This window comes from Vulpes vulpes, chromosome 13 (assembly GCF_048418805.1).
Source record: "Vulpes vulpes isolate BD-2025 chromosome 13, VulVul3, whole genome shotgun sequence".
NCBI classification, from domain to species: domain Eukaryota; kingdom Metazoa; phylum Chordata; class Mammalia; order Carnivora; family Canidae; genus Vulpes; species Vulpes vulpes.
This window is the reverse complement of record NC_132792.1, coordinates 95,814,785-95,829,589: the sequence shown is the minus strand read 5'-3', so window position 1 is coordinate 95,829,589 and position 14,805 is coordinate 95,814,785. Positions and strand designations below refer to the sequence as shown.

At 39.7% G+C, this 14,805-nt stretch overlaps 1 protein-coding gene across 1 annotated transcript in view; it reads right to left on the bottom strand.

The window, feature by feature from the left end:
• LAMA3 (laminin subunit alpha 3) overlaps window positions 1-14,805 on the bottom strand; it is a 249,144-nt gene that overhangs the window by 103,384 nt on the left and 130,955 nt on the right. Inside the window, exons 24-30 of the mRNA XM_072735102.1 lie at window positions 10,988-11,148; window positions 7,493-7,601; window positions 5,742-5,839; window positions 4,682-4,826; window positions 2,933-3,059; window positions 2,704-2,843; window positions 1,060-1,175 (exon numbers count right to left, since the gene is read on the bottom strand). Coding sequence (XP_072591203.1) covers window positions 1,060-1,175; window positions 2,704-2,843; window positions 2,933-3,059; window positions 4,682-4,826; window positions 5,742-5,839; window positions 7,493-7,601; window positions 10,988-11,148 — 896 coding nt within the window. The remainder of the gene's footprint in view (window positions 1-1,059; window positions 1,176-2,703; window positions 2,844-2,932; window positions 3,060-4,681; window positions 4,827-5,741; window positions 5,840-7,492; window positions 7,602-10,987; window positions 11,149-14,805) is intronic.

Sequence of the window (14,805 nt, the reverse complement as noted above, 5' to 3'; positions counted from 1 at the left end):
GTGCCACCTTCAGCCCAGTGTATGATCCTGGAGACCCAGGATCGAGTCCCACGTCAGGCTCCCTGCATGGACCCTGCTTCTCCCTCTGCCTGTGTCTCTGCCTTTCTCTCTCTCTCTCTCTCTCTCTCTCTCTCTCTCTGTGTCTCTCATGAATAAATACAATCTAGAAAAAAAATTATACCTAGATGTGTATGCACCAGTACCAATAACAATGGGAGCAGGAGGCAGCCAAGTATCTACCTTCATTGAATGTTGTGTGTTAGAAGTTTTGCCTACATCTCACTTAACCTCACAACCACCTAACCAGTTAGGCCTAAGCCTCATTTCATACATAAGGAAACTGAAGCTTCTAGAATTTTAGTGATACATCCAAGGCCACAGAGCTACAGAGTGGCCAAGCAGGCATTGAAACCCATGGCTGTCGGACTTGAGAGCCTTTACTCTTCATATTTTCTATAAAGGAGACTTCTGCCCATCAGGCCCTTGGAGCTGCTGGGCTCTTCAGGGAACCTGCAGCAGGTACAGGGTGGGTTTGCAGAAGAGAAGAGCAGAAGCCCACATGTAGGGCTGTCCTAGGCTCTTGGCATTCAGAGATCCTGAGAGAGTAGACAGAGAGGTCCAGGGAGAGTGGACTGAGAGGTCTGCTGCTCCGAGACACTCCCCACTCAACCAGATGGTTAAGGAGAGAGAGAATCCAGGCTGATGCACTTCCCAGTGGAGGACACCCCATGTGTTATCTTTTAGGAATCTGAGTTGGACAACAGGAAGCAGACACGAGGCCAAGAAACTCCAAAGGAGCCCATGAATCCCAGCTCAGTGGGTGAACATGAGGCAGGATGGAAGTTGAAGACAGTAATCTTGGCCAAATGTGCAGCACAAGGTCTGGTGCAGGATGGTGTATGCAGAGGAAAAGCATCTCCCTCCCCGGCCCCAGGACTCCCTGCCACTCCCTTGGGCACAGGGAGGAAAAAGACAGACCCAAGGGCCAGCCCCACCCTGCGCCTTGCTCTGAGGGGGGATGTTGGAGAGCCTTAGGAATCTCTGCAAGGTGATACTTACTCGATATAAAAACTGTTTCCTCCGCAATTGGTGACAAACTCAAATGACTTGTCCACTGATTTTTTGTGAAGTATTTGGTAGTCATAATCCTCCGCAGGCACCACTAAAACACGGACCTAAAGGAAACCTGTCAGCATGACTTTGGATTTCCAACAGCAGGGCATACTGACGGCTATTCATTACACTTTCTCTTCACTAAGATCCATGCTCTTGATTGTTAAGCCCAAGACCACTTGAAACAGGATTTATGAAAAAGGAATCACAAGAACTACCCTAAGCCAGTACTAAATGTTCAACCCACATTCCTATGTAAGAAATGGTGTGTGCTGAGGCAGATCCCTTGGAGCACCTGCTCAGAGAAGCAGCCTCCTCAAGAGCTAGGTGGAAACAGGAAATCTAAGGGATCGGGGCCTGTGGAGAGGGCCTGGGCCCTGCGTAATCTATGCCTGGGATGACCCTGGACTGCCAAAGGTCGCATTTTATATTTTTAAAGGTGAACAAACTAAAACAGCAGGACCAATGGGGGAAACTCATACCATGGCTTGCCCTGAAGCTGCATCATGTCAGATACTCTTATGAATAACTGCAGCCCTAATCTTTAGAAGTACTGCTTGGCTCTCTGTGCCTGTTTAAATCAGACTATACCAGTAACAAATGCTATAGGAAATTTCAAATCTCTGTGAACTACTCACCAACTTATAGCTTACAGACAGTTTCCTGCTCTCGTGCTATTCAATCAGTAAGCATTTGTGAAACACCATGTACTAGGTGGTGTTCTAAGCACACGGGATACAAAATGCATAAAGTCAGGCCCCTGTTCCTAGGAAGATGGCCTCCTCAGAGAAAGCAGGAAGCATAAGGAAGAAATAAGCGGGTCACACAGCAGGGCCTGAACAATGCTACGAAGCTCTCTGGAAGGCTTTACAGGCATTAAGTGACCATGATTCCATCAACCAAGGTAAAAACAGTGTAGGAGACACCTGGGGTTGTATAGGTAATAGGCTTAAGTCTGAGGGACTCATGAGGTCCCCAGCTATGTGGATATGCAGTAGATGGCCCCATACTGGGCCCAGAGCTCAGAAAATAACAGAGATGTGGAGTCACTTTCCCACAAGAGGGAACAGAATCAACAGGGACAGATGATACTGTCCAAAGAGAAATGACAGAACAAGGGGGCTCAGCGTCAAACCCCAGGGAACGATACCATATGTGGACAAAAGGAAAGAGAAATCACTGAAGGAGCACAGAAGGAAGTGGGAACAAAATGAGAGAAAGCAGTTATGGAAGCTCAAGAAAGAAAGTCTCCAGGACAAAGGAGGATTAAATGCTTCAGAAAGAGACCAGTCAGGTGAAGAGTGAGAGGGGCTAATACAGAGCGAGACACTCACTCACCAGTTTCCTGCAGGGGACTGTTTTCTTCCTATTCACTTACTTATTGTTCTAATTTCCCTTGACTTTAATTATCACCTGCTTTTTTTTAATTTTTCTTTTTTTTTCTAACAAGTGGCTATAAAATTCAAACATTTTTCTATAAATATGACTTCAACTCCTCGGAGGAACTATTGTCACGAGCCAAACAGGCACACAGAATGGCTAACCAAGGCAAGCACATGAAGAGCAAGCTGAGGGAGAAGCAGACCATACCAATACTAAGGACTTTCCTTCTGGAACCTTCACAGTCACGGCTATCTCTGGTTCTAAGATGTCAAACTCAACTTGATCTTCAGCAATCACTTGGTCCCGGCAGCCAAGCACATGGGGGCAAAAAGAAGCACGGAAGACACCTGGGGGCAGAGTGGGAGAAGAGTTTCTGGTACGGTACCACAAGGACCAGCTGGGTCTGCAGCCATGGCACTTGTCCCCTGAAGCTCACCTGGCCATAGCCGCCCTCCATCCACAAACACCTGGGTGGGAAATGTTGGGTGTGCTGGTTGATAAAAATGGATGACAATGACATATCGGCCTGGGTGTGGTACAAGTCCTCTGAGGGTCACTTGGTTCTATGTAGAAAAAAGAGGATAAAAAAAACTCCTCAAGTTGCAGAGCTATAAGTATTTAGAGCTTAAAAACCAAAGCAACTTAGGTATTTACCCAAGTGAAATGAAAACCTATAGTCACACAAAATTTTCACTTGAATATTAATGGTAGCACTATTTGTAATCAGAAATACTGGAAACAAACCAAATGACTTACATCTCAGGATGGATGAACCAACACTGTGGTGCAACCATAAATGATGTTGGAGGGAGTGTAATTTGGTACCATCACTTTGGAAAATTGTCTGGTAGCATTTACCAAAGTCGATCATATCACTGAGAAATTGCACTCTTAGGTTCACACCCAACAGAAATGCATAATGTTTGCCCAAAAGCCGTGCAAGAATGTTCCCAGCATTCAAGTACTACTTATGATAACTGAGTAACAAAGAGCCAGAGTCCATTTTGGATGTTTGATCACTGACGGGTGTCAAGCCCCATCACTTGTCTTTAATCTTTTGTCCCACACCTGCACAAGCCAGTAAGAGAGCCCAAGAGCACATCCCTTGGCACAGGCAGGAAGTTACAGCCATACTAATTCTAGCCAATGGGAAGGAGCCCTCACCTTGCACTCCTCCACCTTTCCCTTGCCCCTGCCCAACCACAGTGAAAACCAAAGTCATGCCCCCACTTTTGCTCAAGATTGAGTGTGAGGCCTGCTCTCCTCAGAAGACCTCACTCTGTGAGAAATAGGTCTTCAAACCCTCAAAAAAACAAGAAAAACAGTCACAATAAAAAATCATCTTTCAGATGAAAATCGTGACTTGAAAAAGGTAAGTAATTTGATAAACATCATACTCTAAGAGCAAAATCAGGATTAGAACTCCATTGTCATGATTTCAGTTCATCTCCCCTTATGATTCTGGGTGAACTTTCCCATACAGGATCTTATTAAATTTTCTCTGTCAGACCCTGTTAATTTCCTAACTTGATGCAATGTGAACAGACATGAGCCATCTCTAGGATTAAAGGGATAAAATATCATTAGGGCAAATGGTAAGTCCTGCAACTTAAAACAAATACAGTTCCTTACTACATTTCATCTTCATGCTATATATTATTAATCAATAAATGTTTATTGAAAATTTCCCACCTGCAAAGCATTTCGCTGGTATAGTTGGGGATGCAAAAAAAAAAAATCTATCAGCTAGAGCAGCTTTCACAAGTGCTTACATTCCAATTTGGGAATACAACAATATTAAATAGCAGTAGCCAATAAAAATATGAGGTATCACAAAATGGGCCATGAAAAATTGCCAAATGACGGTATAGATAGAGATACAGAAAGGAAAGAACTTCAAGATGGGGTGGTCATAGACAGGATTAGCCAGATGCGTCATGTCCAGGATTCTCTACAGTTGAGAGTAGAAGTCCCCAAACTACAGGGGCATCCAAATCCCTTGGAGGGTTTATTAAAACACAGATTCCTGGGCCTCACCTCCAGAGTTTCTGATTCAGTAGTTCTAGGGTGGGTTTGCAAACATGCATTTCTAACAAGTTCCCAGGTGATGCAGATCTTCTGGTAAAGGCCACACTTTGTAAATCATGTTTTAGAAACAACACCCTTGAGGGGAGGGGAGCCCTACCTGTGGCATCTTCAAGGTGACTCCAGTAACAACATCAGCAGAAGGTGAAGGATCCTGGGTCAGGAGAGGGGAAGACTCTCCACTCGGGACATCCAAAATTAACGCTGTTGGAGGAGTTTCAGGGACCAGGGAGACACAAGAGGCACTGAAAAAAGAAATATTTTAAAAACTACCAAAAATGGAAGAACTGTCCACTGGTGAACATATTGACTGTGAGCTTAAGACCGTGTGACATCAAGAGGATCCAGTCTCGAGAGAACCACAGGACTGTGGAGAGGTTTTTTTTTTTTTTTTTTTTGGAGGGATCTTTATACAAAAAGACTCAGTGTAGTCAATTGGCCAAGTGTATTCCAGCAACCTGCTCAATACAATGAGCTAAAACAGAAAGATAACCTTAATTTTGAAAAATATTAACTAGACAGAAACTTATAGAAACTTTCTTTCTGGAACTAAAATTCATGTTAAATGAGGCCAATGCAATGAAACATTACTATCCACCTCTAAATGTAGATGTTGACATAAAGTCATATAAAAACCAAAGAGGACAAATGCACATCATTTCTTTTTAAGCACACCCAGATTTAACTGTCTTGGTAGTTTCTATAGTCCTAATCATATGCCTAAGATTTGTGATGGTGTCTATAAATTATTTTTAATCTAGAACAAAACAACCTGCCTAAACCCTGATAATCATTGGTTAGCTAATCCTCATAACATAGTGGTGAGATGGGGCATTATTTTCATGGTTTTTTAAATGAGGAGCCTCAGACACGGAGATTAAAGGATCTTTGCGAGGTCTCAGAACAGTACTTGGTAACTGCCCTTTAGGGCAAAGCTTAACTATTCCCCCAGTTGCTACTGTGTCAGCTTCCTGATATTATGGAATTCTGGAAAGACTGCTGGGGGAAATGATTTAGCTGATTTTTTATTTTAACCCATTATCAGCCTTTAGCACCTTGGCCTATGATCCCTTGTGAAGTTAAGCATAAAGTCGCAGGCTTACAAGCATTATAGCACCACTCAGAGCACAAACAAGGGAGAAAGGAAGGAAACCCATTACCTTTGATTAATATACCCCCCGTAACTGGCAATGCATTTGATTTGAGGTCTCAAATATTCAGTTGAGAATTCTTCAATGGGTATGATACAAATTTGATGCTGTTGAAAAAATACAATGCAAAAAGGTATATCATGTTTATCAGCAAAGCCAATGGTATGGTCAAACATGCTCTTAAAAAAGCTCTTAAGTAAAGACATTACAATTGTTATTTTAAATAGACAAAACTGCAGAATGGCATCATTATGTGCAACAAACTTTACTGTTGTACAGGATCGTTGCCAGAATGTTCTTGGAATAGTCATCTAAATAAGCAAAATCACAAAAGTCCAAAAACAACTCTTTGTCAGTGACTTTGGATACCTGTTTTTCTCTCCTACCCTGGGCTGATGCTGGCTCTTCAGACCCCTTGTCAAGGAGAAGATGATGTGGTAGGCAGCTAGGGAGCCTGCTGTTCAGAGCCTGTTGTCTGTAACTCCTACTACAAATTATCTTTCTTAATAGAGGATGACTTGAATCTCAGGCACATTGGGACTTCATTGAAGAAACTAGCTCCAGAACTAGTTTTTGAGTCCATAAGAAACTCAGTTATTAAGTTATCAATACATTCTATTTTGATCAAAACTGTATTACCAGTTAGATCACAAACTGATTCAGTAACAAGAATTTTTATTGAACACCTACTATATGCCAGGCACTGAGACCGAGGGATCCTATGAGACCAAGATGAATAATACCCCTGCCCTCATGGAACCTATATTCTAGTTAGACATCTGAATGATACTAGGGAACACTTATGCTTAAAAGATGAAGACTCAGCCCTGTTATAATTCCCAAAGATGAAGAGATTAAGATTCACTTGGATCATTATGTTTAAAAACAGAGTCACAATTTTAAAAAATAAAGTCTTCAGCTATTATATAATTTATGTAATAACTCTTAAAAACTCAATTCCAGATAATTCTTAAGAAAAGGCTCAAAGTTTTCAATACTGTCAAGCACGAATATCTAAAACACATTAGAACAAGCTGGCCTAGCATTTCCCTTAATATTAGCAATGACAAGAAAGTTGCTTCATACTTAGATAATCTTCTGTTCTCTGAGATATTTATTATAAATCTGGCAACCCCTTCCTAGCCCAGTCGCACTGCTTATGCTTATCATAATTCTCAATATTTAATTTGTGCTATTTAAAGGGAGGCATGAAGGGTATTTAATCTGCCAAACTTGGTATTTTAGCTCTTAATGGTATATATTTAATTAACTGAATAATATACTTATTGAAATAGAGTAACAAGAGTCGGGAAAAGAAATACCAGGTGGTTGCAACTTGAAAATTCTGAAAGAATTTGCCAAGATGCTAAAAGATATCATAAAATAGTAAATGGGCAAGAAAATAAACAGTAACTAATCACATTTCTATACACCAGCATAACAATAAACCAGAAACTATAATGACAAAGGATATTTCATTCATAATAGTAACAATGAGTAAACACTAATGAAATAGAGTTTTGTGAAACCCTTGGCAAACTTGATGAGGAAAATTTACTGGGTGCGATAAAAAAGGCTCAAACAAATGAAAAGGCAAGACAGAGTTCTACATAGGAAGAAAACACATCATTAAACTGGCAATTCTTCACAGGTTCATTTTATAGATGGAGTACAAACCCAGCCAAATTTTTCATAAGTTTTAAAATATAGAGCTATCACCAAAATGCTTCTAAAATTCAAAGGGCAAAACAGAAGCATACCAGAAGGAATCGGCCCCTGTGCGCTTTGAGCCGAATGCCTGCATCTGCTAACAGCTCATAAACAGCAAGGCCACTCCTGCCATCAGTCACGACACTCCGGCAAAGGACACTGCAAGAGGAAAGAGTGTTCTTAGCCTGACTCCTCTGGTCTCCCTGACTTTGTGCCTCCCTGTGGATAGCTGATTGCTATTCTGTTTCTCCTCTTTATAACCAGGTCACTGACAATGAATTTTCTGGCACAACAAGTTTAAAAGGGATGCAGTCCACAATCAATACAATAAAGAACCTTCTGAACTGTGCATCTCAGGGCTAAAGGCCTTGTTCACATTTTCCACCCAGCTTTATGTAACACTTGGCCTAGTCATTGGGAGAAAAAGCCCCAGAGTCAACAATGTCTGATCGATCTCCAAGACACAACCTTCTTGGAAATGTATTACTATTCTTGGTACCATCTGTGACTAAGGTTGCCTATTGGCCTCACAAAGATATCCCATACCACATCAGCCTTGGGACTGGCCTTACTCCAGGCATGAGAAAACCACAGTGCTGTCAGAAGCTTAGCCTGCTCCACTCATCCTTCTTTCCTCGTTGTACCAGCTGTGCTCCTTCCTTCCACTCCAACAGGTGAAATATGAAGTTCAGTAATATTTAAAAGGTCACCGTTTGGAACCAAAGAATTCACTGTAATGGAGAAACCCATTAAGGAAGTATTTTTGGAGAAATGTTTCTGACTTCATATTGTTTGGGTTTTTTTTTTTCTGACTTCATATTGTATGACAACTTTTCTGTCGGTCAATACAATTTGGAAACTAGTTTGGAGACAAACTAAAAGAAATGACCATCTCCGGGAAATGTTTGAAATAATTTATGCAATGACTTTTTGGTAAGGATTAAAATGAGATACTGTATAAAGAGCCACAGTTAGAAACTCAAAGAACAGTTGTTTTCTTTTCCCTTTTGAGCATGTGTGTGTGTGTGTGTGTGTGTGTGTGTGTTTATGTATTTATGTAATTAAAATGCCTTCCTTTTGGTTCAAGCATAATCCTGGGAGTTAAATATATTAGGTGATTCATTTAGATTAAGTTTTGTCCATATCCTTTTAAAATTTCTAACTAAGAATAGACTAATGATGATAATTATTGAATTGATTTAATTGTGAGTGAACCTCTCTTATAGAAGGACCATCAGATTTATCACAACATTGTTTTGAAAAGTGGTATTTTAATTAGCACCACTACTTTTCTGTTGGGATAGTTTTTAAAATAACACCATTAGAACTCACTCAAAAAATGTTGGGAAAGCTTCAACCCTCAGTAGGAGAAGCTGCAATGTTGAAAGGGCTTGTCATTTGAAGTAGGCTTTTATGGGTCAAACATTTTCCAATTGCACCATATTTTTGGACTCCAGTACTGATAGCCTATTCAATTTCACTTGTTCATAGGACAGCCAAAGCGGAGAAGAAGGAAATATTTTAAACAAGTGAAATCACACCATGGGACATTCCTAGAAATGGTTAAATACAATAAAAGGAAGTCCTAACATAATACAATGCTGTCTTGGAATTCTAATGTCCCTGGTGAAGAACCTGGTGCTGGGATCCCTGCGTGGCCCAGCAGTTTAGCGCCTGCCTTCAGCCCCGGGCATGATTCTGGAGTCCCCGGATCCTTGCATGGAGCCTGCTTCTCCCTCTGCCTGTGTCTCTGCCTCTCTCTTTCTCTCTCTCTCCCTCTCTCATGAATAAATAAATAAAATCTTTAAGAATAAATAAAATATTAAAAAAAAAAAAAGAACTTGGTGCTGTCCTATCCAGAGCCAAATCGACCTATGGAATACCACACAGCTGTCTGCCCTAAATGTCATTCAGACAGAGCTCATGAAACCAAGCTTGTGGCTTATGGAAGGAACTGTGGAAGGGTGCCCTTTCATTTTTTAGCTTTGAAACACTCCACTGCTTGGCATAGATGTTCTCAGCCTCTTCTGAGATGGTTCATTAGAAGAGTTTCCTTCTGAGCCCTTAGCCATCACCACCTTCTATCCTGTGGAGCAGGGATCAAGTGAAATAATCTGGAAGGTGGAAAGAGTAAAGGGCTGAACTAGAGGGTGGACATGGTCTGGAGAAGCCCTGTCCTAGCCCTGGGGGCAACAGTCTCCAGGACTCAGGTTGTTAGGTGTCCCACCCACCTGGGAGTGCACATTCCAGTGGTTGCTGATGTCATCCACAGATGAAACTAACATTTTCAGGTAATGAGAGAACATTCTGGGGAATTTTTTTGCTCGATCTGGTGCTCCTATTAAAAATCCCAATGCAGTTATATTCTTTGTTGTTTTTTGTTTTTTTTTTATCATCACCCCACAAAAAAGGGCAAATTAGATTTTTTTAAAGATTCCTAAAAGAAGCCTTCACAGTTTCCTTTTTAAGGTTGCTGAGAGGGCAGCCCGGATGGCTCAGCAGTTTAGCACTGCCTTCAGCCCAGGACCTGATCCTGGTAGACCCAGGATCGAGTCCCATGTCAGGCTCCCTGCATAGAGCCTGCTTCTCCCTCTGTCTGTGTCTCTGCCTCTCTCTCTCTCTCTCTCTCTCTCTGTGTCTCCCATGAATAAATAAATAAATAAAATCTTTTAAAAAAATAAAAAAATAAGGTTGCTGAGAGTATGATGTTAATTCAATAACCATTTCATTAAGTCTCATAAAAGTTTCCATTCTAAGTTCCTAAAAGTAAGTCTTTTCATAAGTTCTTTTACTCGCAAAACAGGAAAAATGTCCAACTATTCAGGTCATTTGGAGTTTGACAAAAAGCCAAAGGCAAGTAGTGGTAACAAAATGTTCAAGTTCGCCAAGAATTGAGTGGGTTCACTGCAGTTCTCCACCTGCTGTCTGAAGAGACTGACTTCTAGAGCCATTTATTATACAATTAATTCCATGTTGAAAACACCCCTTGCACTGATTCTTTAATTAAAGCATATACTGAACATTTGCATAGATCTTGAAATATTATGCAAAGAAAATAATTTTCAATAAATCTTTGTCAAAGTTCTAGGAACAGAGTCACTTAATCAGGGTAAATCTTTAAATCTTTGGTTAATTATTTTTCACCTGATGATCATCAAACATTAATTATTCCCAGTTTCCGAAGAGCATGCTGTGAAGGCAGTTGTGACAGAGACAGAGTCTTTTCTCTTTTCCCATGCACCCATGTGTTCTCTACACAGCATTTGAGCCTGGAGCACTGAGTTCACTGCACCACACAGGGTGTGGTTGCAACATGAATCTGAGCCAAAGTGGTGAGTGGAACACACAGCTTTTCAAGAATATGCAATATTTTCAAGATGTCCACAGGAAGCCTCCTGCACTCACACCAGAGGTAACACCAGATAGCCCAGTCACCTGCTTATTTTCAAGATCAAAAGGAAACAACTTCCCAATCCAGATAAAAACCAAGGCTGACCTCCTGATTGATCAGGTCCAAAGGAATCCCCCAGGGCATGACTGATTACCTGTACTTGCAGCTGTAGATGTTCACTTGGCCTATCAGGACAGACCCAGGGCTCTCCGTGTGCACATCAACCACAGACAGCTGGTCTACTTCCGTGGAATACTCAACCATGATCACGTAGTTGCCAACCTGTGGGACCTGCAGCCGCAGATGCAGCTCCACCTGTCAGAGAGCCCGAGCAGATGGATATGAAATGTACTGGATGTGTTTACATACGCAAGTAAAACCAGGGCTGAGAAGGCACCTGGAAACGGTTTTATATGTCATCATAGTAAGAAATGTGGTCCTATAAGTAGGAATGCCAGATAAAATACAGGATGCGCCATTAAATTTGAAATTCAGATAAACACATAACTATTGTTTATCTGCAATCCAAGTTTAATAGAGCATTGGTATTTTTATTTTCTAAATCTGGCAACCCTACTTAAAGGGGCTTCTACTCCTTTCACCCATCTATTTGTCTTGTTTCTTAAGGCCAAAGACACTCTAAAACTTGAGGTAAAGAGGAATCTCCAATGGGCGATAAGAGGAATAGAAGTATGCCTTGAGGATCTTTTACTGCTTTTCAACTTAAAAAATGAACTTTAAATTATATGGATGCAGATAATGTGAAGTGAGACATGCATCCCACTCCTGCGGTAGTAACTAATAAGACTTTGGTTTTCATACTTCCAAATTGTCCATGTCTAAAAATGCACACATATATACTTTTTTTAAAGAAAAATTGCTCATAGTAGGCAATCACAGATGCTTTTGGAGCATCACAGCAGAGACAAGTAGCTCCAACAGAGTCCATATGACTTGCAAAGCCAAAAGTATTTACTACCTGGCCTTTTAAAACAAAACCAACCAAAAAAAAAAAAAAATGCCCATACCCCCATTTGGAGGTTGGAGTCTGGAATCATGCTGCTTCCAGCTATGTGACTTTGAGCAAGTTACTTAAAGTCTACATGCCTCAGTATCCTCCTGTGTAAAAATGAAGATAACAAAAGTATATCCCTCTTAAAATTATTATGAGGATTAAATGAATATACGAAGAACTTTTAGAATTGTGTTTGGCATGTCACAAACACTATATAAACACTGATGATTATAACTCTGATTATTTCCTTTTGCCATGACTTGCTATTTTTACTCAAAAATATTTTCTCTGTTTATAACAGTACATGCAGATAAACTTCATTTTCTTAATGGCTTCCTACCATTCCAAATATTATGAGCAAAAAATAATTTATTCAACTAATCCCCAATTGATGAACACTTAGGTTGTCTCTAATTTTCCCTATAAAATATAATGCTATATGATGATAGATAGATAGATGATAGATAGATAGATAGACAGATAGATGATGATAGATAGATAGATGATAGATAGATAGGTAGATAGATGATAGATAGATAGATAGATAGATAGATAGATAGATAGATAGATAGATATCCTTATGCTAGTATTTCTGTAAGATTCATAGAAGTAGAATTGCTAGGTCAAAGTATAAGTGCATATTGAATGTCCATGCCAATACTAGAACTACATTCTGTAGCACCTTAACCCCCTCAGTCTGCAAGCTCAGGCCCAGCAAGCTTTACCACATTTAATTAAAATCCTCCTGCCCCTTGCTTTCAGGATATTCACATTTACTGTTCTCTCTGCACAGCACTGAACCACACAACTAATATTTTCCACAGTGATTTTTCTATCACTTATATAATAGAAAGACTTCCCTCAGGGAAAAAATGTGGATTATCCACACCACTTTTCCACTCTGTTACACAGTGAAATATGGGTTGAAATGGGGAGGTTATTATCAACAATAATATGCCTACATGCCCTGGGCATATCCAAACAAGGGTTCCTCTTTCTTAACCCACCAAAACATACACAGGGCAATGATGTATTCACTTTTCTCCCAGAAGTTATTATTGGCTGCCAGTTTTATCACAGTACTGTAATATAAGTTTCTACTGTTCTTTCCACTCTGAGTCCTGTAGATTGATTTCTTTAGAAGACTTGTAGGAAGGTTTTTGAATACATCTGTTGGTAAAAGGTTTTGAGAAACTCAGATAAAAGACAAATGATGGCAAACGGAAACTTTACTATTTGTTGTTTGTTATCAATCATGTATCTTAGTAAAAGGGAATTTTAACAGAACCAGTGTAAAACTGGAAGGATCCTTCTGGTTTTATGGCATAGAATTGTCCTCACCTAGTTATAAGTGTTTCAAGATAAAGATGTAAAAAGTGGGCATGTCAAATCTGATGCTTACACAAAGCTAAGAGGGATGACTACCATATCTGATGTCAAAATGAATCTTTAAAATGATTTGGTCAATCTATACTTATTAAACACCTACTCTATGCCAGTTCACATGATGGGTATACAATGGGAAACAAGACAGACTTGATCTTTGCCCTCAGACAGACTTCTGGAAAAAAGGAAAGAAAAAAGGAGGGATGGTATGTGGTGTATTTGAATTAAGACAAAACTTACAATATATCTGAAAGTCTTGGAAAAGAGTAAAAATAAAATTTCTAGACAAAAAAGTTTGAGGTTGGTTTACAATGGGTAAATAAGCATTCTAAAATGTGTGTTTTGTAAAAGAAGAGATCAGAATTACTGGATAACTTTTGACTTTGTTGGAAAATATATACTTAAGAACATATGTTAAAATATTAAAGGTTGTCACTAAAATATCAGAAAACAATCTGTACCCATCAAACAAGCAGAAAAAAATAGTCCTAATCAAACAGAGGTAGGTGGTGCCTGGCTGGCTCAGTTGGTACATCATGCTACTCTTGACCTCAAGGTCATGGGTTCAAGCCCCATATTGGGCCTAGAGCTTACTTTAAAACAAACAAACAAACCAGAAGTAGATAAATTATTTTTAAGAAGGTAAATTAAAGGCTAGTAAACAGGTACAGCCACTCTGGAAAACAGTATGGAGGTTAAAAACTCAAAAAGTTAAAAATAGAGCTACCCTAAAACCTGTCAATTGCACTCCTAGGTATTTATCCAAAGGATATAAACATAGTGATTCATGCATATAAACATGCACCCCAATGTTTATAGCTGCAATGTCCACAATAGCCAAAATATGGAAAGAGCCCAGATGTCCACCGACAGATAAATGAATAAAGAAGACGTAGTGTGTGTGTGTGTGTGTGTGTGTGTGTGTGTGTGTATAGAATAGAATATTACTCAGCCATAAAAAATAATGAAATCTTGCCATTTGCAATGATGTGGATGCACCTAGAGGGTACTGTGCTAAGTGAAATAAGTCAGTCAGAGAAAAACAAATACTTTATGATTTCAGTGATATGTGGAATTTAAGAAACAAAACAGATGAGGATAGGGGAAGGGAAGGAAAAATAAAATAAGATGAAAACAGAGAGAGAGGCAAAGTATAAGAGACTCTTAACTACAGGAAACAAACTGACTAAAGGTTGCTGGAGGTGAGGTGGGTGGGGGATGGGATAATTGGGTGATGGGAATTAAGAAGGGCACTTGAAGTAATGAACACTGGGTATTGTGTGAACATGATGAATCACTAAATTCTATCTCTGAAACTAATAATGTAGTATATGCTAATTAAATTGAATTTGAAAAAAGCTAGTAAACAAAATAAATAAAATGAGAAAATAAGTTCAATATGTCTGAAATCACAATAAATATAAATGGATTAAAATCACATTGTAAAGCAGAGATGATCAAACTGAAATATAAAAAAATATATAGATAGGAATTTGTTCACAAGAGACAGAGGCTTGCCTGGTGTACAACAGTGTGATATGACTTTAAAAGATGAACTGTCCATATTCCCT